The sequence below is a fragment of the Glycine soja genome, chromosome 11, assembly GCF_004193775.1.
Source record: "Glycine soja cultivar W05 chromosome 11, ASM419377v2, whole genome shotgun sequence".
NCBI lineage: Eukaryota > Viridiplantae > Streptophyta > Magnoliopsida > Fabales > Fabaceae > Glycine > Glycine soja.
This window is the reverse complement of record NC_041012.1, coordinates 41,189,698-41,212,805: the sequence shown is the minus strand read 5'-3', so window position 1 is coordinate 41,212,805 and position 23,108 is coordinate 41,189,698. Positions and strand designations below refer to the sequence as shown.

General features: G+C 30.5%; 2 protein-coding genes across 6 annotated transcripts; both read right to left on the bottom strand.

Moving 5' to 3' along the window:
• Window positions 1-4,435: 4,435 nt before the first annotated feature.
• LOC114376675 (GDSL esterase/lipase At1g29670-like) lies at window positions 4,436-7,305 on the bottom strand. 4 transcript variants are annotated; one of them, XR_003659011.1, is made up of 6 exons: window positions 6,828-7,301; window positions 6,452-6,576; window positions 5,929-6,174; window positions 5,237-5,477; window positions 4,725-5,095; window positions 4,436-4,633 (listed from the first exon to the last, which is right to left on the bottom strand). XR_003659011.1 is itself a non-coding variant. In XM_028334892.1 (5 exons), the coding sequence occupies exons 1-5, from the start codon at window positions 7,075-7,077 to the stop codon at window positions 4,830-4,832; spliced, it is 1,077 nt and encodes a 358-aa protein (XP_028190693.1). In that variant the 5' UTR covers window positions 7,078-7,305; the 3' UTR covers window positions 4,441-4,829. The 4 variants fall into 4 exon arrangements, 3 of the variants coding, with proteins under 3 accessions (XP_028190693.1, XP_028190692.1, XP_028190694.1); XM_028334892.1 differs by having other exon boundaries at window positions 4,441-5,109; window positions 5,302-5,477; window positions 6,828-7,305; XM_028334891.1 differs by having other exon boundaries at window positions 4,441-5,095.
• Window positions 7,306-12,965: 5,660 nt separating this feature from the next.
• On the bottom strand, window positions 12,966-21,929 carry LOC114376676 (GDSL esterase/lipase At1g29670-like). 2 transcript variants are annotated; one of them, XM_028334895.1, is made up of 5 exons: window positions 21,501-21,929; window positions 20,245-20,369; window positions 19,886-20,131; window positions 18,918-19,173; window positions 12,966-13,189 (listed from the first exon to the last, which is right to left on the bottom strand). In XM_028334895.1, exons 1-5 carry the CDS (start codon window positions 21,730-21,732, stop codon window positions 12,966-12,968), a joined length of 1,083 nt encoding a protein of 360 aa, XP_028190696.1. In that variant the 5' UTR covers window positions 21,733-21,929. The 2 variants fall into 2 exon arrangements, with proteins under 2 accessions (XP_028190696.1, XP_028190695.1); XM_028334894.1 differs by lacking the exon at window positions 12,966-13,189 and adding an exon at window positions 18,468-18,810 and having other exon boundaries at window positions 21,501-21,913.
• Window positions 21,930-23,108: the final 1,179 nt, after the last annotated feature.

The window sequence follows — 23,108 nt, the reverse complement described above, 5'->3', positions numbered from 1 at the left end:
TCTATAATAATGGTCTGAGAAAAGAAGAAAAGGGGGTTTCCTAGGCTCAATGAGGAGAGAGGGAACAATAAATTGAAGATTGAAGTGAGTGACTGAGTGAGGTAAATGGTGGCAGAGACAATGTACGATAATTAAGGTAGCCAATGGGAGAGTTCTGAGTATTTATTTGGTCTCTTCCTTGCAGTGGGAAGCGTAAATCAGAAGCTAACAGACTCTTATGTTGGTCCATCGAGGTGGATATTTCAATGAGTCTGAGGGTATTAACCATTGTCAAAAGGTTCTTCCCAAGTGGCTGAGAAAAATAGCCCTAGAAATAGTTGAACCAATCATGTAGTGGGATTCTGTGCCAGCGTGGCAGTGGCAGCCAATCAGTGGCTCGAGGAAATTAAGGTACCAAGAGAAAATTCTTATCCTTTTATTTTATAAGGAATTGTTTGGTTGTGAGGAAGGAAGGGGAGATGAGATGAAAAAAGAGAATAGGTGAGAAGAGAAAAAAAAAATATACAAGAAATAGGAGAGAAATAAATATAATTAATAATTTAGTTGAAGAATGAATTTATTTTAATTAAAGTTAGTTAATAAATAATAAAAATATTAAAAATTTGTCCTTTTTTTTTTCCCTCCCCTCCGTTCCCTTCTCTACATCAACTTAAAAAAGAAAAAAAAAAACTGCTTATTGCTTCTTCAACGTTGTGGACCGCGGCAGAGCTAGGCATTATCACTTATCCATTACTTTCAGACAACATTAGTTCCATTTGCTCATCAACAAGATAAACAAAAAATTAAATGAAAAAACACAACAATAGAAAAGCGAGAGAACAATGATAGAGGAATCTGAAGTCACCGTCGACTACAAAGAACGGTGTTGAAGAAACTGGCCACACCCTCCACGCAAACACGTCATCAGAGTCACCGTCGACAGATGGAAGGTCGTCGGCGTGGTGGTGGTGGGAATCGCCGGCAAACTTAGAGTGAGCTACCAAAGAGGGTGACGAGAAAAAGCAAAGAAGGGTTTCTATCTTCCTCGAGACTGAGGGCAAAATTAGAAAATGAGATGCACAATCACAATTTCTCTTCATATGTGGGTCTCACTCTTTTTTTTTTTTTCCTTTTTTGAGAAATTCTGCACAAACCAGTGCAACCAAATCACTTCAATATTCCTAATTCTTTGCTCTCTCTTTCTTTTTCCCCTTTTTTTCCACCTCTAACTGATTTAGGTGCAACCAAACTAACCCTAAAGGTTATAGATATTTCAAAGTTATTATTTTGTTATTTTTATCACATCTAATCAGATTTTGACCGGAATAACATACTAATGAGATCATTTGACGTCGCTTGCATTTAAGGTTTAGTTAACCGAGAGAGTTGGATGATTTAACCTAAGAAACACAGATTGGGACATGGGACCTATAATAAAAACATGGGACACGGGAATAGGTCAAACACGCTCTCTCTCTCTCACACACATATGATAATTTAAGAAAAAATATTAACTACTATCAACAGATATGTTATATGTCTAACAAAAAGAGAAAAGAGATTTTATATTATGAAACACAAAAATAAAACATAAAAAAAAAAAGAAACTCAAAATTTTATATTATGAAACAAGAAAAATAAAACATAAAAAAGAAAAAGAAACTCATAATTTTATATATTTTATAGATTTAATATACTCATAATTTATATACCTTGGTAATACTCAAAGATTGAAAACAACTTTATATCCTGACATTATATTTGGATCCTATTATTCAGCTTTGCATTTCAAAAAAAATATTAGAATCCTATTATAAAATTTATATAAAAAATAAAACAAACAAAAAGCAATACCAGCAATATACTCTTGTTTAACATTTTTGTTTTTATTGACTAATTTTGATGTGAATTCAGTGTAAAATTCAATATAAAATACCATGTGAAATGTGAAAAATTCAATGTAAAAAGTAATATAGCAGCAATATATCATGTGAAATGTGTGTACTAGGCAGAAGAAAAAAAGAGAAACAGGGGAGCAAGCTACCTGTGTGGGATGATGGAGGTGACGGGGTGAGGCAACAGAGGCGTTTGGTTCACTTGCGGAAAACGTGAAGGAGTAGAAAAGGTGCATGAGAATGAGAGTTGATTTGTATTTGGTAAGCTTTTTTTTTTTAATAAATAATAAAAATAGGTGGCGTGTCCGCATCCGGATGATGACCCATGTCTGATGATCCAACTATGTCCCGTGACCACAAACACAATTGACACCTCGTTACATTCGGGTTCGTGTCTAGTGCAATTCCTACGCGGGACACACCATTGCGCGGCCATGTCCGTCCTTCTTAGGATTTGACCCTCAACCAGATCCAGGACTCCTTTCTGGCTAATCTCCAATGTTCTATGTTTAATTTCATAATGTTATTTGATTTAATTTATAATTTTCTTCGTTAGCTCAACTGAATATTTTTCAAAACAGAAATTGAGTTTTTGATGATTTAAGAATTAGTTGACTTAGTAAATTCGTGTCTTTTTATATTTACTTGGATGTCATGATATGGCCGTATTTTTTACGTACACATGTCTATACTCCATTCCTACATACTGACTGAATTTATGAACATTTGATTCTCTATGATTATGCATAAATAAACTACTTAATCTAACTATTGGTGTTGCACTTGCAACTTTTTAATATTCTGGAGTCCGATTAACCTTAAGGTAGACCAGTCCTAAGTCCTAACTTCCCCGGGCTAGTTTATAGGAATTCTCAAGCATAAAATTTGGTATGCTTGGGCATCTAACTGAAAACTCATGGTCATGGATCATGATGCTTAATTTCTGGCATGAATCTGCCATTGCAAGATACACATTGTTCCTTTCGGAAAACACATCATACTCAGCTATATTTGAAATCAAGTTTGAAACAATTGAGGCAATGACCATTATTCAGGATAACAGTGTGCCGAGGCAAAATATCATTACTAGCTAGTGTTGTAGTTCATATTTGTGAGGTATCAACTGAAGCATCTATTGAAGATAAACCAAAAGGTATTGTATAAATGGAAAAAGGCCCTCCTCTATAAAACCTCTTACTCTCTTCTCTTAGTAAAGTAACAAATATAGATTGTGTAGGGATGCTACTGTTTTTAATTATGTTTTTAATCCATAAAATTTATGATAAATTTATTTTTAGATTCAAAATTAAAAAATATATATATTTTAGTTTCTTAAATTTTAAAAAATATATTTTGTATTCAGGACATTAACAGGAGTAATAATGTGATGTTTGAAAATGAACATGTGCGTCAAATGTCAAATGTTGTCAATGCCTTGTTACCCATTTTCATCACCACTTCTATTAATATTGTTTGGCTTCAAGGACAAAATTCATTTTTTTTAAAAAAATAAAGGACTAATATATATATATTTTTAACTTGGGGAACCAAAATAGTTTTACTCCAAATTTCAGGGACTATAAGCATTATTAACATAATTTTTTTTTACAAAGATGTAAACATAATTAGTGCTCTTCAATAAATAAAAAAATACCATGCAATCACCACTTTTATTTATGGCATATTATTAAATAGTAAGTTTCAAAAGGACTATTCAACAAAAAGGGGTAGACAACGGAAGCAGTGGGCCTATTCTATTTCTTCAATGAATCAATCAGAACATTCACAATTGCTTTGCGCACCAGGAAATTACTTATGCATCCGACACTTTTTCCATTTTTCCAAAATTACCTCTGGCAAATTTACGGATCCATAATTCATATGGGTCTATACGAATTATGGATCTGTAAATTTGTTAGGATAATTTTGGAAAAATGGAAAAAGTGCTTGGTACACAAGCAATTTGCTTGGTGTGCAAAGCAATTGCCCAGAACATTTGTAGCCCATAGCCCAATCCCCCAAACTCCTTGACAATTTTGGTCTGGGTTAAATCCTTATTCTTCTCTGGACGGAATTCAACTCATGAACCTAGTATGATATGAAAAGAATTTCGGACACAAAAAGTACGGCTTTCTGATTTACTTATCATTATTTTTCCATATATGATAGTGACTCTTTTAAGTTTTTACCATACTAGGTTATGAAACGAGATTTATTAAACACATTCCCTGGATTTCATATGAGAATGACCTTACGTGAGAATTTCTCATTCGATAGATTAAAATGAAAATTAAGATTAAAATATTTTAAATTTAAATTAAAGTTTCATTTAATCATAAAATTTTTATAAGATTTATCTAGTAAAAAAATAAACATTTTAAAGATTAAATTTACTTCAAGATCATTATCACTATTATCACCATTACAATTATCATGATCATTATCATAACCAATATCGTCGTTACCAACATAACTGTCACTACCACGAGAGAAATTACTTTTATCCAATAAATAAAAATGTTCAAAAAAATTTTACAATCACTAGAGATGAGAGAGATATATGATATAAGATGAATGATGTGATTAAGACGGACGGAGAAAATAGTATGACTCATGCCAATATATTGATTCAAAATGCTATTTACAACAAAGAAAAGAGGATAAACATAGTATGGAATCTAATTTCAGAGAGAGAGATTTAGAAACCAAATCATTATGGTGTAACGATTTTGAATTGCATTTCATAACAGCAACTGTGCCTGCATTCCATGACAGCATACACCATATAGTTAATCAAGTAATCCAATATAAATTGGATCAAATCTGAGGCAGGATAGTCACTTTACTCACTGGATTCACTCCACTTTGTCCTTCAATTCAGTGGCAGGCCATTACTTCATACATATTCAACTCAATTAATTCTGCTCCATATGAAAACCACATGATGACCAGAACTTATTCAGTGGCACTTGGCTGTGAAGGGGACTCATTTGTGAACTCCAATTCCCTCTTAATTTCACTTTCTACAAGTTGCTTGATATCCATTGGATAATTGAAGGCCGGACCAATTGTAGAATTATAAACTGATATTGCATTTACTAGGTTCCATGCCTCGGTGGGATGAACTTCATCCCAAAACAAATAGTGACTCCTATTATTGCACGGCTTTTGATCAGGATTACACCCTGATGGGCAGCAAGCAGCATCCGAAACCAAAAACCCTGAGACACATGCACTATTATATATGGTTATATATAATATTATATAAAAAACTAACAATTCATATTTGCTGATAAAAAAAACTATATTGTATGCATCTCTTAGAGATGTGGATTGAAGAATTAGAAAACCAAACTTATTACCATGTGCAATGTCAATGGCGTTTGATTCATTGGGTATAAGGATGAATTTGGAATTAGCAGAGAACCTGTCATTGAATTGATCCACTAGAGCTTTAAGCTTGTTATTATAATCAGATGTAGCAGCATTTTGCTCTTCAACACAAGATCCATTTGTCCCATGAGAATGCATCACAGATGGAGTGCATCCTATACGTCCCAACCTAGCCAACACATACTTTCTCGCTCCTAGGTCATGTAAAGCCTGCCCATCATAATCAAATTGTCCTGCTCAACCATCATATCATCAATGCTGTAGCTTCAATCTATATGCTACTACTATCATTCCAAAAAGTAATGTTATATCCTCTGACAAAACTTTCCGATGCTTTATAAAAAAACGAGTTTAATTTTATATACTCTCACTTTAAGAATTTACACTATCAATTTATTGGAAATCATGACAGATATATGACTTTTAAAATCTTACATTGTCAATACAAGGACCATTTTCTCTATAAAAAAGTATTAAATAAAAAAACTAATACATTTAATGTCTTAGAAACATTTTTTTTTAAGAAATGTCTTAGAAACATAAAAATCACTCAATACTTACCATACAAAACAAGTATGATTAATATTATGAGAATGCTTTAGCAGGATTTAGAATTATATATATTCTAATAATTTGTGAAACAGAAAATTTCATTGGATACCAGTAAATTCAGAGATAACTCTTCAATCAGAGCTTGTGCATACTGCTCAAGGCTATAAATGCGGCTTGCTGGGTAGAGCTGGGGAAGGAAGTAATTGTTCATGTAATCATTGCTGCCTATGTTCACATAATACAAGCATTTTTCAAGGTATTGTAGAGCCAAGTCCGAACTTCCAAGTCTGCTAGCAATTTGAGAAACTATGACTCTGTGATTTGCTAACTGTAATCCAAAGCTGATAGTAGCACCCTGCATTGCATAAGATTAATCAAGCTTTTAAAGAACAGTTGGTGACCACAATTTCAGCCCCAATGACAAGGCTATTGAGATCTCCGTGACTGTAATTGCAGCCACAGCGGCTGCATTTGTCTGCAATTTCCCTCAACATCAAGGATTGCGATAAAATTACAACTATGACCCTAATTTAAAAACTCATGATAATTGTCACACAGGCCCTCTAGCCATCTACCATAAACCAATTGAAGATCAAGAAAAACATGAAAGAACTAGGCTCTTTGATGTATACCAAATGCGAGCTGGTTTCAACGCGTATTCCAGCTCCACCTGATGCATAGTTCACACCTTTAAGTATGTCTGAACCACTAGTGTTTGCAAAGGGTGGGATGAATTTCTCAAATCCCAGAAGTTGAGCTGCAATTGTAAAACTTTAGTATGAGCTTGAACAAAAACATTTCGGGCAAGAGAAAAGACACTTAGCTCTATAAATATACCAATATTGTTTTCATTCTTTCAGCACTATCAAAAAAATTTATTCGGTTAACAGAAGGTAGTCCACACCAACTCATAAATTTGACACCTAAAATTCATAACCAGACATGAATTTGAAATCTTTGATTGCAGCACATAGATTAGAGGTCTTAATAGGGGTAAAGAAATGTTACTAATTATGTCAATTTCTGTTCTGCCATTGGTAAATCTTCCTGTTGGTCCTAATGGAAAGTCGATCCCATATGGTCTGTAATTAGATTTTGCAGAGGTTGGAAGTTCATTGTTGTTTCCACTGTCAGATAAAGAGTCCCCAAAGATGAAAAGGCAAGGAACTTGGGATACCCCATGGACACAATCTTGCAAGTAGTTAGCAGCCAAGAAAAGAAGAACCATAACCAACCATGTCTTGGTTTCACAAGCCATCTCTAAGAAGAGGAATTGATGAGGCAAAATGAAGAGGTTGGGTTATGATCCAGGAAATGAGGAACAAGATAAGCATTTAGTAGGTAGTTATGAAGTCTTGTAGCCTTTGAATCAAAATAAAGACACAGTGATCAAATGAAGAATTATTTGGTTTGGCTTCAGCAAACAACTAAACATGTACTGCAAAGAGCAACAAAGGTCAACGGCGATGAAAGCATTTAATTTTATGCACCAACTTGGCTCCATTATTGCAATGTTTGTAGAAAGTACATGAAATTTGACTAGTATTTTACCCAATTAATATAAATAAATTAATTATTTATGGAAACAATGCAAACCTAAACTGATTCCTCACCTTTTTTTTTTCTTAATTAAGAAATCCGTTATCGATTTCTCAAAAACCGATTCGTTAACTGTTTTTTATTATTATTTTTGTTTTTTGTTATATTTTTTTTATTAATTTCTCAAAAAGATGTGTAAAGATGTTTATCACATCTCAAGAGACCTTATCTACATGGTGACACGGACGTGGCAACTTCTTAGACACTATAAGGTTTACCATTGTCCATGCTCCCCTATCTATAGTTATTGTGATTTAACATGCCATAAAGGAGAGGTACCGTGCGGGTTAAAGAAATACCCAACTAATTAGCATCAAATTTCAAAAGATGCTGGCCCCTCAATTAATTCCCTCTCCCCACAATGTCTTCTTCCAACAAACAAAACGTAAGAGGCTATTGTTTGGTGCTTCAAAAATGTTTGTAACTAGTACTTTTTTTAAATGAATATAATAAATATATTTTTTATATAATGAAAACTCATAATAAATAAATATATTAAATGTATAAAGCAATTAATTCAGTCCTTTAATTACATAAAATTTTAATTCAAAGACAAATGTAATAATATATTATAGTATTAAAAAATAAGAGAAGGATTATACCTGACAATATAATTTTTTTTACATAATCATTCAATCACAACTCATTATATATATGATAAGTCTATTAATTATTAAAATAATTATTTTAAAATAATTAAAATGATGATTTATAATCAGATGACAATATATTTTATACTTTAGATGCATAAAAATTAAACTCAAAAACTAAACTAACAAAAAACTTTAAAGGCAAAAGCTATACCACTTATCAATCTTTTCAACTCTATTATATGAGTAATGTTATAAAAAAAATAAAAAAAAATGAATATATTTAATGTCCTGAAAATATAAAACACATTATATACTTATCATATAAAAAATAAGAGAATCAAGAGAAAAAGATGTAGAAAAATTTAGAAAAGTAATTATATGCGAACACTCTATAACTTCAAACACCTTAGTAACACATTATTTCTAAAATCTCTTTTTCTTTTTATGAGTGTGAGCAAGTCACATCCAATTTGCGAATCCATTCAACCCAGGTATATTTTTTAATGTTGGATTGGTTAAATGTTTTAGAGAACTCAATTAAAATTTAGTTGAGTAACATATTTATGCATTTCAAATCCAATAAATATAAATAAAAATACTAATAATCTAATCTTATGTGTCATGTGAGATTGTGAGTTACAAAAATATAGAAATAATATTAATTGTCTAGTTTCATGTTTTATGGATACTAGTTGTTAGTTGCAAAGCAGTTTTATAATTAACTTTTAAGTTACTATTTTGACTTTTCAGTATTTTGAGAATGGCTGTTTGTGTGTGTTTAAGTATTATTCAACCTAATCCAATTCAATTAAATTTAAGATTAAATTAATCCACAAATCCCCATACATTTATCATTTTTAATTAAATCAATTTTTATAAACCAATTGAAAATATATAAGAATTCAAAGAATAATTAAATCTAAATTTTTATTGAATCAATTAAGTTGAAAATTAGACTAAATTTAACCCAATACAAATTATTTTCACCGCTACTTTTCAATCTCTCTTTTTTCTCTTGGTGTCTACTACAATCGAATTGTCCACCAATCTGCGTTTATAATTTTTTAAAAAAAATTAATAAACAAATCGTGCCAGCTAAAAGCAATCATTAGTTAAATTTAATTATTTTAAAATACTAAAATGAATCTATTTGTAAATATAAAAAATTAAAATGAGACTTTAACAACATTAAAGAACAAAACGAAAAAATACGAAAATATAATAAACCAAAATGGTATTTTGATATAGAAAAGTTAATTTATTTTTTTTATTTTTTCTTTTTTCTATGGATAATTTTATCAAAATATTTATAATAACTTACTTGAAACTAATAAATAAGATCTGAGGTTGGAATTTTATAAATAGAAAAATGTTGTTGGAAACTCCCCAGTGCCATCATGGAAAAAGAAAAACATACTTGATTGCTTACAGTGATATATTTTTTTTTTTTTTACAGTAATGATTCGTTTAAGTGTTGATGATAAAATTGCTAAAAGAAGATGGAGATATTAGACATTAGTACAATATTAGAAAACGACAAGTTGTTGACTAATCACTAGCATAGGCCAAAACCAGCTAATGCTCAACGCAAAAGATGTCCGTCCAATTAGCGTTAGCCCACAAGCGGCTCTAGCCTCTAAGTCTAAGCTTTAACGTTTTGCAATTTGCATAGAACTTATGTGAGAGGGAGGAGGGCCTCATCACTACAAATGAAATTCACGTTACAATTGTTCACCACATGTGGGGTGTGTTTGGAGGAGGGGCAAAAAGTGAGAAATATGATGGATAGGAATAGGAAAGAAATAAAATGGATTTAATTAGAGTAATAAGTTTGAGATAAAAAAAGAATAACTAATTTATTTGATTAAAATGATCGATTTTCATATTCTGAAAATTGATTGTCCTGCACTTGAAAAAATAAATCGATTGTCTGCACTTGAAAATCGATTTTGAGGTGTTTGAAAATTGTATTTTTGGTTATAGAGCAATTAAAATAAATTATTATGGGTGTTGCAATTCTTAAAAAAAAGGTTAATCGATTTTTTTTTTCAAGTGCTTGAAGATAATGGATTAAAACATATGGCCTTATCTAACCTTATGCTTGAGTCAACCTTGCTCTTATCCTGTGTTCGAAGAAAAATGAAAATGTGAGGAAACAAAATGAATAAAAAAGGAAAAAAAAAAGAGATAAAAGAGAATGGAAAGTGTGGATTTTTGGTAGAAATGAAAAAAAAAAAGGTGAAATGAGAAGAAAGAAAGTAATGTGATAGATTATAAAATAAAAAATTTAAATAAAATATTTGTGAAATTCCAATATACTCGTGTATATGCCTGATTTTTGGACAATGTATTCAAATAAGTCATTTCATATTTGAATATAAAGTTAGGCCAATATTCAAATATGTGTACATTAATTGAATTTGCACAAGTCATATTTGAATTTGGGTAGCACTTATTCAAATAAAAACATCATATTCGAATATATTGTTATGTTTCTCTCTCTTAACACACAAGGGTAATTTGGAAAAAGTGCACTCCACTTTCATTTTTTTTTTTTTGGCAAATCGCATCTATTTTGTGGAGAAATGCAAAGTCACATACCCCACATTAATCGTACAAAAAATGACTATTCATTTCTTCTCCTCTAATGCAAACGAACAAGTGAAAGTTAAGTTTTTCTCTCTTCAAATCGATGAGAGACTTTCTTCTTCTTCATCATCGGAAACGAAAATAGCCTTGGAGATGTATTACACTGTCTTTTACTCGTGTTAAAATATACATTATCATCCTTGACAAATATAAATATCTTATGCATAATGTTTTACTTTTTTTTATTAAAAATAATTTTATGACTAGAAACCCATTACACTCTGTTACATGAGATATTTAAATAATATAATTTTTCTTTTTTATTATAAAAATATAATTTTTAATAGACGAAAATGTATCACACACCATTTTACATTTTTTATATTTCTATAAAAAAAACTGTTCATTTCTATTAAAATATTAATATTTTAAGTGAAAATAATTCGTTATTATATTTGTAGATTTTTTTATATTATAAAACTACATGTTACTCGACCCAATGTTAGAGTATCGAGTGAGTCAAGTGACTTGATAAATTAAAAATATTTTAGTATATATTTCAAGTAAAAACATATTCTGATTTTTAGAGAATATTTTTAACGGTATTAAATTAAATGCACTAAATTTCAACATAAGAGAAAAGAAGGCCTAAAAAAAACATAAAAGAAAAGAATAATGCAGTACTCGTATTTCTTAGGGAGAAAGAAAGTGTAACTTACTTGGAAAATATTCTTTAATATCTTAAGTTAAATAAACTAAAAAATATATGAGAAATGCTAGCAATATATTCTCAGTCACACATTTATTAACATATTCTTTATTATTGGTTGAATTTTAAAAAAAAATTGAAAGTCTCATTTTTTATTGAATGAGCTTTATTAATGATTTAGTAATTATCAATAAATTTGAACCAATAATTAAAAAAAATGTTAAAAGAAATGTGATTAAGAATGTGTTATCAATACTTTTTCCAGTCAAAGAAAAAAAAATATTTCATACTCATTTAAAAAAAATATAATACTCACATTTTCAAATAAAGAGAGTATAATTTACCCTAGAATTTAATAACATTGATAATCATTAGGGTTGTGTCGTACATTTATTTTATAGGCGGTAACAAAGAAAACGCACACAAGACTATTTAATGAGTGTGAAATATACATTTGTTTTGCCGGATTGAACTGATCGGCACTTATTTAGATCAATACAAGCTAGCCTATTTCAGCCACCCCAACTAGCGCCAATTTTCTTGCCCCAAAGTTATCATGTAGTTTCTGCCATCACAAACCATTCTTTAATAAGAGTAAAAAAAAATATTTATTAATTTTATACTATTACCTAATCATAGTCTATTATTTATGATAAATTTATTAATTTTTTAAAAATTATTTTTAAAATTATACAAATGATAATTTCTGATAAAATAATAATATAAAATTATTTTAAGTTATGAGGATCAATATATTATCATTAAACTCTTTTTTATATAATTATATACTGCATCCAGGATATGATAGATGGCTAATTAGTTGGATCCAGATTCAACACTACCGAAAGTAAACATTTTCGGATTCATGCTTTTATTGTCTCAAAGTTAATTACTATATAAATGATTGCCTATTTTTGTATACTAATAAGATGGATTCAACTTTCAAGTCGCACTAGGTTTAAAGTTTTGTATAATATTAATCACGGTTTTAATAGCACTTTGAAACATATATTTATTCTTTCTATAACATCAAGTCCATAAGTATCCTTATGGCATTTAGTATGTATAATTGTTTAGATGAGTTGTTTGTCATAGTGTGAGATTTTATAATTTCATATAAATTTAAACATTTTATATGAAACTTACTTTAATATTAAGGTTGTTAAAGTGAGTGATTATTTAATATATGAAACTTACTTTAATTTATGAGGAACTAAAAATAAAATTAACTATATTTTGAAGGAATAAAAATATATTTTACCTTACATATTATTCTGAAAATGATGTTTTCTTTTGATACATTATTTTTGAAAATGAAGTGTTTGTATTATCAAATATTAAAACACGCAACTAATAAAAAAAATGGTCAGGAAATATTTTAGACAGAAAGCAATTTCTTTATTTTAAGAAGTCTGAGAGCAAATAATTTCTTGTCATTTTATTCACTTTGGATGAAAATATATATTATCAGCCAACAAGTACTCACTGCCAATATGCAAATCTTGACCAAAATTTTAATGCCAAATTACACTTAGACTTGTGAACACACATTTAAAATCTGAATAAGAAAAAGAAGCTAAGACCTCACAAACATTACAATTATAGTTATTGTGGCATAGCTTATTGCCACAACAAGACCCTCTTTAAATTAGAATCTTAGATCTGAGCTAAGCGATTGATATCAACAGGGTAAGCATCTGATGCAGAATGAGCATTGTAAGCTCTCCTACCAATGATAGTATTGGCAGCCTCAGTTGGATGAAATGCATCCCAAAACAGGAAAGCATTCCTGTTCCTGCATGGGGTTTGCAGAGGCAGGCATGTAACTTGACCATTGTTCCTTCCTACCCCACAGCATCCAGCATTTGTGACCCTAAATCCTGAAAATTTAAGACAACATTGGAACAAAATGAGCATAAACTGTGTCCAAATTTTGACTCTCAACAAATTACCAAATGTTCTAGATAGGCAGAAAATAATTACCATAGGAAGATGGGTTGCTTAAGACATCTTGAAAGATACCATAAACGTTTGTATAGATGAATCTTGCATCCGTAAGCTGGTTGTTGAGTTGATCAACAAGAGATCTCAATCCGTTGTTGAATAATTGGTTTGCTGAATTGATTCTTGCCACACATGTTCTACCATATGAGCTGTTCTGGGCCAGACGGCCAGTGCATTAGGGCTGCAACCTATTTGGCCAACCCCAAAATAAGGCCATTTTTTCTTGCCCCATAGTTGTACATAATATGAATCACAAGCAAAAAACAATTCAGTTTTAAATTTATGAACCTTATTCCAGTTTCTAATTACCAGCACAAATCTAATCCATAATCATTTATTGAAGAATCAGTTTATTGAAGACATCCAATTGAGATTCCAGAGTTCTATCTTCTTGCATCTTGAATGAATATAAGGCTTGTTTAAGATAAAGATAATTTATCAAAGATTTGGTCATGTACAAACCTTCTAGTTTCGGCCTAATTCCAATTATTGTCTTCTCTTTCAAGATCTGTCTTAATACCTTGTTTCTAAGACTCAAGATGATTGCAGTGGGACCCTACAAGCAATACTCTCATCTTCAATTGTCATAAGACAAAATCATTTTCGCCTGTCAATTTTTTAACTTCATAGATACCATGATTTTTTGTTGCAGGCTCGTCACATCAATTTATTCTGAATTCTTTTTAGAATATAATTAATCAAAACACTTTCTTTATTGATGAATACAAATTCACATTATAATGTCTAAAATAATATGTAAAATGTAAAGTCTATTTATAAGAATAATAAACAGTTAATGTATCAGAAACAAAAATGAACAGAAATTTAATAGGTCAGCATGACCAAAATCTACAGCATTAAATTCACGCAGACATAATGTGAAAATCAATGACGACAATCCTGGCATTAGCCGTGTACCAATGCCATCACCTTTTTCTCAAGTCTTTAATGTGAAATTAATTGCGTTTTTGCAGTGATGGGAATTCAGGCATTACAAGATCACCATAAAATTTTGCATAATTTGTTTTACCAGGAAAAGAGAAAAATGCTAGATGGCTTATATATATGAATGATATTTTCACAATTAGTGGCATGCGCACATTAAATTATATCGCCACTTGTCATTTTGCTATTTTCACATTTCAGCTGCGTAGAGATGTTCATGACTGGTGTAGGGTGAACATCACTCATCATCGTATTAATTGGGCACGACGTGGCATGAAGGTTTTTAATGAAAGTTGAGTAATAACTGATCGAGTTATGTTCTAAACTTGGAAAATTAAGTTAGTACTATGATAATATATATTTCAATTAATAGTGTGATGGGAGAGATGATAATTGTAGACTAGGTGTAAAGGAAAATTAAAAAAATATAGTAATTGAAGACTAAAAAAAGTGTAAAAAAAAATTATCCTTTTCCGTTGCCAGACATAGATTCGGCCTGCCGAGTGTGGAGGTTTTTCTGCCAATTATCTACAGATATACTCCAACAAAACCTTTTTTTTAATTTATGAATTAAAAATCAATGTTACACAATTGTAGATAATTTAATTTAAAACCCAACTTGCTCGCGCAAATAAGGACTTAATTAGTTAAACATTTGCATGAGTTATATTATAATTAAGTTCAATTACTACCTACAAAAAAATTTACGCGCAAATAGTTTTTGCACAAATGTTTCTGCAATCACATCTGCAGTACTGCATTCGGGATGCGTGGACTACAAGCACAAGTGCATGCGATGATCAGAATTCAACTCCCAATTATGAATGCAATTCATTTATTTTTGTATACGGTGACAATCACAAATTCATAATGGAGTTTGAACTCATAAACTCTTCACAAGACCAGGCCCCAGTGGGTCCAAATTATGACTGCAATAGTACATACCACTGTAGATAAATTAAGTAAATTTAGCCAAATAGAAGACCTTATATATGAAACGAGTCACTTTCCTAATTAAGGGCATTCAATATATGGTCTAAACACTTATTTCTTAGTTATTGGCTGCGTTCAATCGGCACTAATGTTCATATAGAAGATATACGACGATATGAATCTCAAATCAACGTCAATCATTTTCCTTCTGCTCTTTTTTTTTTTTTTAATAAAACTGTAAGGATTTAGCTAGCTTACTTCCTGAAACAAAACACAACATTAAGAACATTTAAGGAATGTTTAAATATAGTTACAAATTATTAAATTTGTTATACGTCTATAATTTTTACTTTCTATTAGTTTTTTTAACGGGTATAAAGTGTACGTTTAAAAATGTTTTTATCTCTGTAATTCTCTTATCAAATAGACTGCTTTTATTTGATTTTGGTACTTATAGAATTGTTTTTTTTAAATAGTCCTTGTATTTTATTTTTTTGTTCTTGTTATTTACTTTAGTCCTTGTATTTTAGTTTTTAGTCCTTAAATATTATTCAAAGAGATTTATTCAAAATGAACAAATTATTACAGTGACAAGCATAAAAAAAACAACTATTATAGTGACTAAAATGAAAGATGGATATATATTAAAGGATTAATAAAACAAAATAGCATTGATCGAAACAAAAAGAAGAATTTTACAAGGTCCATTTGGAAAAAATAAATTTATAACGACCAAAACAATTTAAGATAAAAACAATATATAGGGACCAAAATTAACCAAATAAAAGTTAATGAATACATCATTTTATAAAATTTGATAAACTAATAATTCTCTCTATTTCTCTATATATTTATATCTATCGATGGATGACCTTCTTTTCTGGCACTTCCTGCATATGTTTACTTTCCCTAGCCTTCTGCTGTTAGAGCTCTGCAGAAAATGGAAGACAGAGAGTACCAAACAATTTTGAATTTGGAAAAGAAAATTAATGTTTGCAGCGGTATCTGAAACAGTGGGGAATTAATTCGACCAAAGTTGACAAGAAAATGAAATAGATATCCAATGGAGGACAGCTTCATCCCGCTAAGTCGCTAATCTACTCCCAGTTTCTAAAATATTCCATAAAAGGCATAATATTTTGAGTGAAAAATAAATAATTTTTTTAATCAGGATCAAACCCAGTTCGTATGGCCAAATTATAAGACAGTTAGCATGGATGCGGACGGAGGATTCTGATAAAATGAAATACTCCTAACTTATTAAGGTATATAATTAAAAAAAATCTATATACTTACTTCTTTTAACACTTAAAAGTATTTGATAAAAAAAATATAATTGAGACGGTGGGTGGATGGCTTGGAAGTTGTCAAGTAATCATAATTGTAAGTAGATTAGTAGTAAAATTCAATGATTTGGGCCGTCATACCGACTATTGTGCATTTAAAGCAAAAAGTCTAAAATACTTGGTCAAGCAAAAACTCTCCATGCAGCTTTGAGCATGTTGTCGTTGACATTTTGCGTCCGTGATACATTGAGCACCAATTGTAATGTAGTCCATACTCCATGTCAATATAAAATGGTGTGACTAAACTAACCATTAACCAAGTATGGACATGGAGATTATACTAGAGATTTATAAATTGCCCATTAGTTGCAATTAGAGTTCTTTCGTCATTACTTGCAAATTGGCCATTACAATAGATAAATGTGAAGAATTCCTTTTTAAATGGAGATTTGGAGGAAAAAGTCTATGTGGATGAATCCTTGGATTTTGAATCACGTGTTAACCAAAAAAAAAAAGTATTCAGGCTTCAAAAATCTCTATGAATTGAAACAATCACTTAGAGCTTAGTTTGAGAGCTTTAATTTCCCCAATTTTGTTAAGAAGCAAGCTTGTTCAATGATGTCAAAGTGAGCATATAACATTTGTCAAACATTCTTATATGTGGAGAAAAATGAATGTGCGCGACGACATTACAATATGTTTTGGAGTCTTGAAGGTGGAGGTTAATTTCAAGTTCAAAAGAAAGGAATTTTTATGTCACGGAAAGTATTTTCCAAATCTTCTCAAGAAAACTATGATGGTTTGCATGTCGGCTAAAACTCCTATAGATCTTAATCAAAAACTTGGAAGTGAAGACAATCTAGTAGATATAACTTAGTACCAAAAAATAGTGGACAGATTATTTATTTATCTCATTCCCGATCATATATAGCCTTTGCAATAAGTTTAGCAAGTCAACGCATGCACTCCACATATATGACGAACACCTAAAGACGATATAAAGGATTTTGGGGTATTTGAAATGTGTTATGGATAGAGGATTGATTTTAAGAAAATTGAGCAGTTAGGCATTGAGTGTTTAGATATGCAAACTGTATTGGATTCATTACTAACTGAAAGTCAACATCTAGTTATTGTACATTAATTTGTTTGGAAAATTCGGTTACTTGGAGAAGAAAAAAAACAAAATGTTGTGACTAAAAGTAATACAAGATTGAGTATAGGACAATGACATAGAGTTTGGAAAATTCTATGGCTTAAAAAATTATGAGATACAAATTCATGTGACTCTCCCATATGAAGTTGTATTGCAATTACAACATTGAAATGAGTATTTATTATGATAGCATGACATAATTTAATACCATCAAATCAAACATATATAGGTATTGATAGACATTTTATAAATGAGAAGGTGAATTTTGACCTAATTTGTTTGTCATTTGTTGGTACTTTACAACAAATGACAAACATTATTACAAAAAGACTATATAGACCTAAGTTTTGAATTCTTTATAAGCAATTAAATTGAACATCTATACACCAATTTAGGGAGTTTAGTTGATAGTTGTATGTGTTTTTATTTTAAGTTTTAAATAAAAGCTCTAGAAAAATTAGATAGTAAAGAATAAGATCAAGATCAAATTATTCAAAGTAATATGATCTTAATTATTTGATTATTTCTTATTTTCTCCCCCATAGTATCCTTATATTTATTTTATAATCAAAGTAGATAAGATCTTCCCTAATTAGCTCTGGTTATATAATTTTCTCATACAATTCTAATCAATCAATCAGTAATTAAAAAGAGAAAAAAATATGTACTCACATTATAAAAAAGTTTTATAACATCATTTAATCAAAATCTATTATATATGATAAATTTATTAACTTTTAAAATAATTATCTTAAAGTAATATTTAAACTGTGATTTATAATTAAATGACTTAAACTGTTATCTATGATTAAGTAACAATACAGTGCATCAACATTAAACTCAATTAAAAAATATCATTTTCTTCTCCAAAAATTACACATTACAGTCAGTCACTGTTATTATGGCACCGCTTATTGCAACTACTAGAGCTTATTGCCACTACTAGACCCTATTTAGATCTGAGCTAAGCGATTAATATCAATAGGGAAAGCATCCGATGTAGATTGAGCATTGTAAGCTCTCCTAGCAATGATAGTATTGGCGGTCTCTGTTGGATTAGATGCATCCCAATACAGGTACTCGTTCCTGTTCAAGCATGGGGTTTGCAGGGGCACACATGTACTTTGACCGTTGTTGCTTGCTACCCTACAGCACCCAACATTTGTGACTCTGACACCTAAAAATTTGAGACCACATGCATGGGAACAAAATAAGCACCAACTGTGTCCAAAATTTGACTCTCGATCGATCAAATAGCAAATATTTTAGGCAAAAAATTATTACCAAAGGACGATGGGTTGCTTATGATATTTTGCATGATACCATAAACGTTTACATAGATGAATCTTGCATTCGGAATCCGGTTGTTGAGTTGATCAACAAGAGATCTCAATCCGGTGTTGAATAATTGGGTTGCAGAATTCAGTCTTTCCACACATGTTCTACCATCTGGGCTGCTTTGGGCCAATGCATAAGGGGTGCAACCTATCGGACTAATCCCAAATAATACCATTTTCCTTGCCCCATAGTTGTACAGAACCTGGATCACAAGCACAAAATAATCATTTATTTTCTCTTGTGTCCTTGCGGTTGTTTATGTGTATAAGGCTTAATTGCATTTTTTTCAAATTTGATTTCCACTAATTATGAAATTTTAGTTTTTTATTAACTTAACATCTAATATTTAATAAAAATGCTAAAATAATGACATTGGACTAGAGTGTCGTGTCAGCACAACGTCACAATGCACCTCATGTCTTGTCTATATTTCTATTAAATAATAGACGTTACAAAATGCAGCAAAATTTCACAATTAATACTGGATCAAATTTGTGGAATAAAAATTGTGAAATTTAAAAAGAAGGTAGATGATAAGTACACTTAACACTATTTATTAATGTTGTTTTTTAATAATAATACATGAACCATCATTTATTTTAAATATTTTGTTAATACCTTTCATTTTTCTTTATCTTTCAATTATATCATAAATCTTATTATATTTATATTTTTTCTTTTTTTCTCTCTCTAGGTGTTAAATAGGTTTTTGGCCTTTGTGTATTCATTAAACATTTTCCAATATTTTTAGACTTTGTAACAAAGAATGACTAATTGGAAGTAGGAGGTGCATATAAACTAGTTTGAATCAAGCTGTTTAGGGATTCCAGCAAAACAGTTGGGTTCATTTTTGCACACCCTAGTTGGAACTATGGATAATTGAAAACAGTAGTCGTGATGAAAGCGAGACTAACCTCGAGTAGTTGAGCATATGATTGGAGAAGAAGATTAGCATACTGCTCTGGTGTGTACTGCCTGCTGGTGGGATAGAATTGAGGCATGAAATAGTTGTTAAGATAATCATCGCCACCCACTCCAATTGAATAAATGCACCTGCCCAGGTAAGTTAAAGTTCTGTTCACATCTCCCAGTGAATTTAACATCTGGTACGCCGTCCTTATGTGGTTTTGCACCTGCCCTCTAAGACTGATACGGCTTCCCTACAATATTGTATAAAACAAAAATGATTTTTTAGAGCAAATAATAACCCTATGGTTACCAAATTAGTGAAGAAAAAACAAGTTATAAGCCAAATTAACTAAATAACTCGTACCAATTGTTGTCCAGTTTCGTCTCTAATTCCGGAAGCTGCTGAAGCATAATTGACTCCGTAAAATATGTCTCGGGCTCCAGCACTTGCATAGGGACGTATGAAACCGGCCAACCCCAAAAGCTCAGCTGTTAAATCTCAAGAGAAATTAAAGTTATAAATTATTTCATATACTTACATATATATATGTATATAGCTCCTACTTTTATCTCGTTTCTTTTTATTACTGAATCAACATTTCTGGTTAAAAAATATCTGATGAGACAGTTTATTTTTCTAGTGGTATGCCCTTTGCTTCTTTACTTGCCTTCTACCACTTAGCTCTTAGTCCAAAGTAAATCAATGCAACCAAAGAAACCGATGTGCTTGGTATTCCTCCAGGGGTAGGCTTACCCCTAAAGTGGAGTAACTCAAAGGGAGTATTGCCATATCTTCTTAATTAAAATACATTATATTCAAGGTGTAATTTATTATTGTACTTCCAGTCAAATACTATACTTTTTCCATCAAAATCGAATCAAAATTAGATAGCTTACAGGTATATGCAAATTCGAATTTAATTATCATACCTAATACTAAGTATAGTGATGTACATGTGAAACAAGTTTTAAGAGTTAATATTGTAATCAATACGTTGGAGTATGTTTCATTGTGGGTATAGGAGCATGACCCCCTGATCAATCTCTATATTTTTTAAAATTCATGGAAAAATCATTTAAAAAAGCAATATTTTCTGCATATTTTTATACATTTTATTTTGAATTAAAAAAAATTAACGTGTCTTGTAATTTTTTTCACAAAAATAATTTACAGATAAGTTCATTTTTGTATTCAGTAACAAATAAGGGGTATACGAGTTTAAATAAATAAATAAATAACTAAGGATTCTATTATAAAAAAAATACTTTGATAATATAAAAAGTTAATCAATTAAGAAAATAATCAATAATTGAATAGTATTATTAAATACTCAAAATCACTCATAAAGATGGTATCATAAAAAAATCATTATATTTAATTTATACGTTATAATCTTAATTATTTTATTCTCTTCAATTTTTTTTTCTCAAACTCAGCTGGCTTGATTTTATTAACAGTATGATACTATGCTTATATTCTTCTCAAGTAACTTGCAATTTTTATAAGCTAATTAAAAATACGTTTGAATTTTAACAACTAAGTAATTATTATATCAACTATAAAAAAATAGTAACTATGTTTTATAGAAGAAGAAAAACACTCTAAATTAACTGACTCACCGATTACATCAACAGTAGTTTTCCCATTGGAAAACCTTCCAGTTGGGCCAACAGAGGAGTCAATCCCATAAGGAAGGTAATTAGCTCTTGCATTTGACCAAAGCTGGTTGTTGTTCCCATTATCTGCCGAAGAGTCTCCAAAAATAAAGTAGCAAGGTACTCGTTGTGCTTGTGCAGCTGCAACCCCACTCCACAATACCACAGCCACTATTACCACTAACCCTATATTCATTATGAGCCTCCCCAGATGACTTAATTTGACGCAAGAAACGAATTGAAGCAACAACAAATTAACTATTGTGTGTGTGTATATATATATGTAAGAGTTAAGTGCACGAGAGGATGAGGAACTTTTGAAAATAGCAAAGCTATATATAGTAGTAGAAGGAACTTCTGAAATGAGGGATATTTTTGTTAGGAGCAATAAATTAACGTGGATATAGTGTGAAATTCAATCACAATCCGGCATTAGCTAGCAATGTACCACTTATAGGTATAATTAGTCAAAAATTAGTTAAAATTTAGTTACTAGTCAGCTATATATACTTTCTGAGTATGTTATGTAAATGTGTTGATATAATTATTTTTTCTTATTTTATCATTAACGTACAATTTCTCATCTTGTGAGCCATGTTTCTTAACATGGTATTACGTATTAGAGTGCTACCACCTACCCTAAAGAAAAATTTTGTTGTATAGGCCGGCTCTAGTGTTCATTTTCATTCATTTTTCCTTTGTTTTACATAGATTTTCAACCAGTGTTGTATATTTGTCTTCAATGGTAATTATGCAAATCTTCAAGCTTTATTTCAAGTAATGGTGATACTCTGGTGTAATATAGCCAGCATTATTTGGACTTTTTTAGATGCTTGAAATCGCTTACTCAAGTTTGTTACATTTTGTTTCTATTAATTACTTGCGCTTTTGTTTTTGGTGGTCCAATGCTCACAACTTTATTCACAAGACTTCACCTCAAATTATAATTGGTTTGTCTTCCCGAAGAACCATTTCTCCAAGTTATATATGTTATTGAAATCAATTGTGTATTTGTTGCCTTGTGTACTATTGATTCCAGAAGAGATATGGAGAAATTTATCATTGATATTGTTAGCAAATGGTTTCCATCAACTGTGGAGATCGCTGGTGCGATTATTTGATATTCAATTTCTACAAATTTTCTTTGATTATTATATATTATAGAGATTCTTTTTTATTCCACCTGACATTTATTCTTCAAATTTATTTTTTTATATTGATTAATTCTATGATTTTTGTATTGTGTAATTTTATAATTCCGACCTTAAATTCTTTCTTTCCTTTCATTCTATATTATATTTTCCATTTTTTATTTTATTAAGTGACTTAGGACCCAATCCAAAGGATTGGTTTGGTTCAAGAATCAAGAACAAAAAGATTTTAAAAAATCCAATCCTACCCAAATCGATTAACATTGGTCGATAGATCGATATAAATATTCCTAAACCCTAACCAACTCAACTTGTCACCATCCTTGCATTTAAGTACCTCAAAAATGAAAAAACTTATCGTTAGAAACTTAGATGGAGAAGGCCTAACCCTCTTTTAAAGCACTCCCTGCTTTTACTCTTT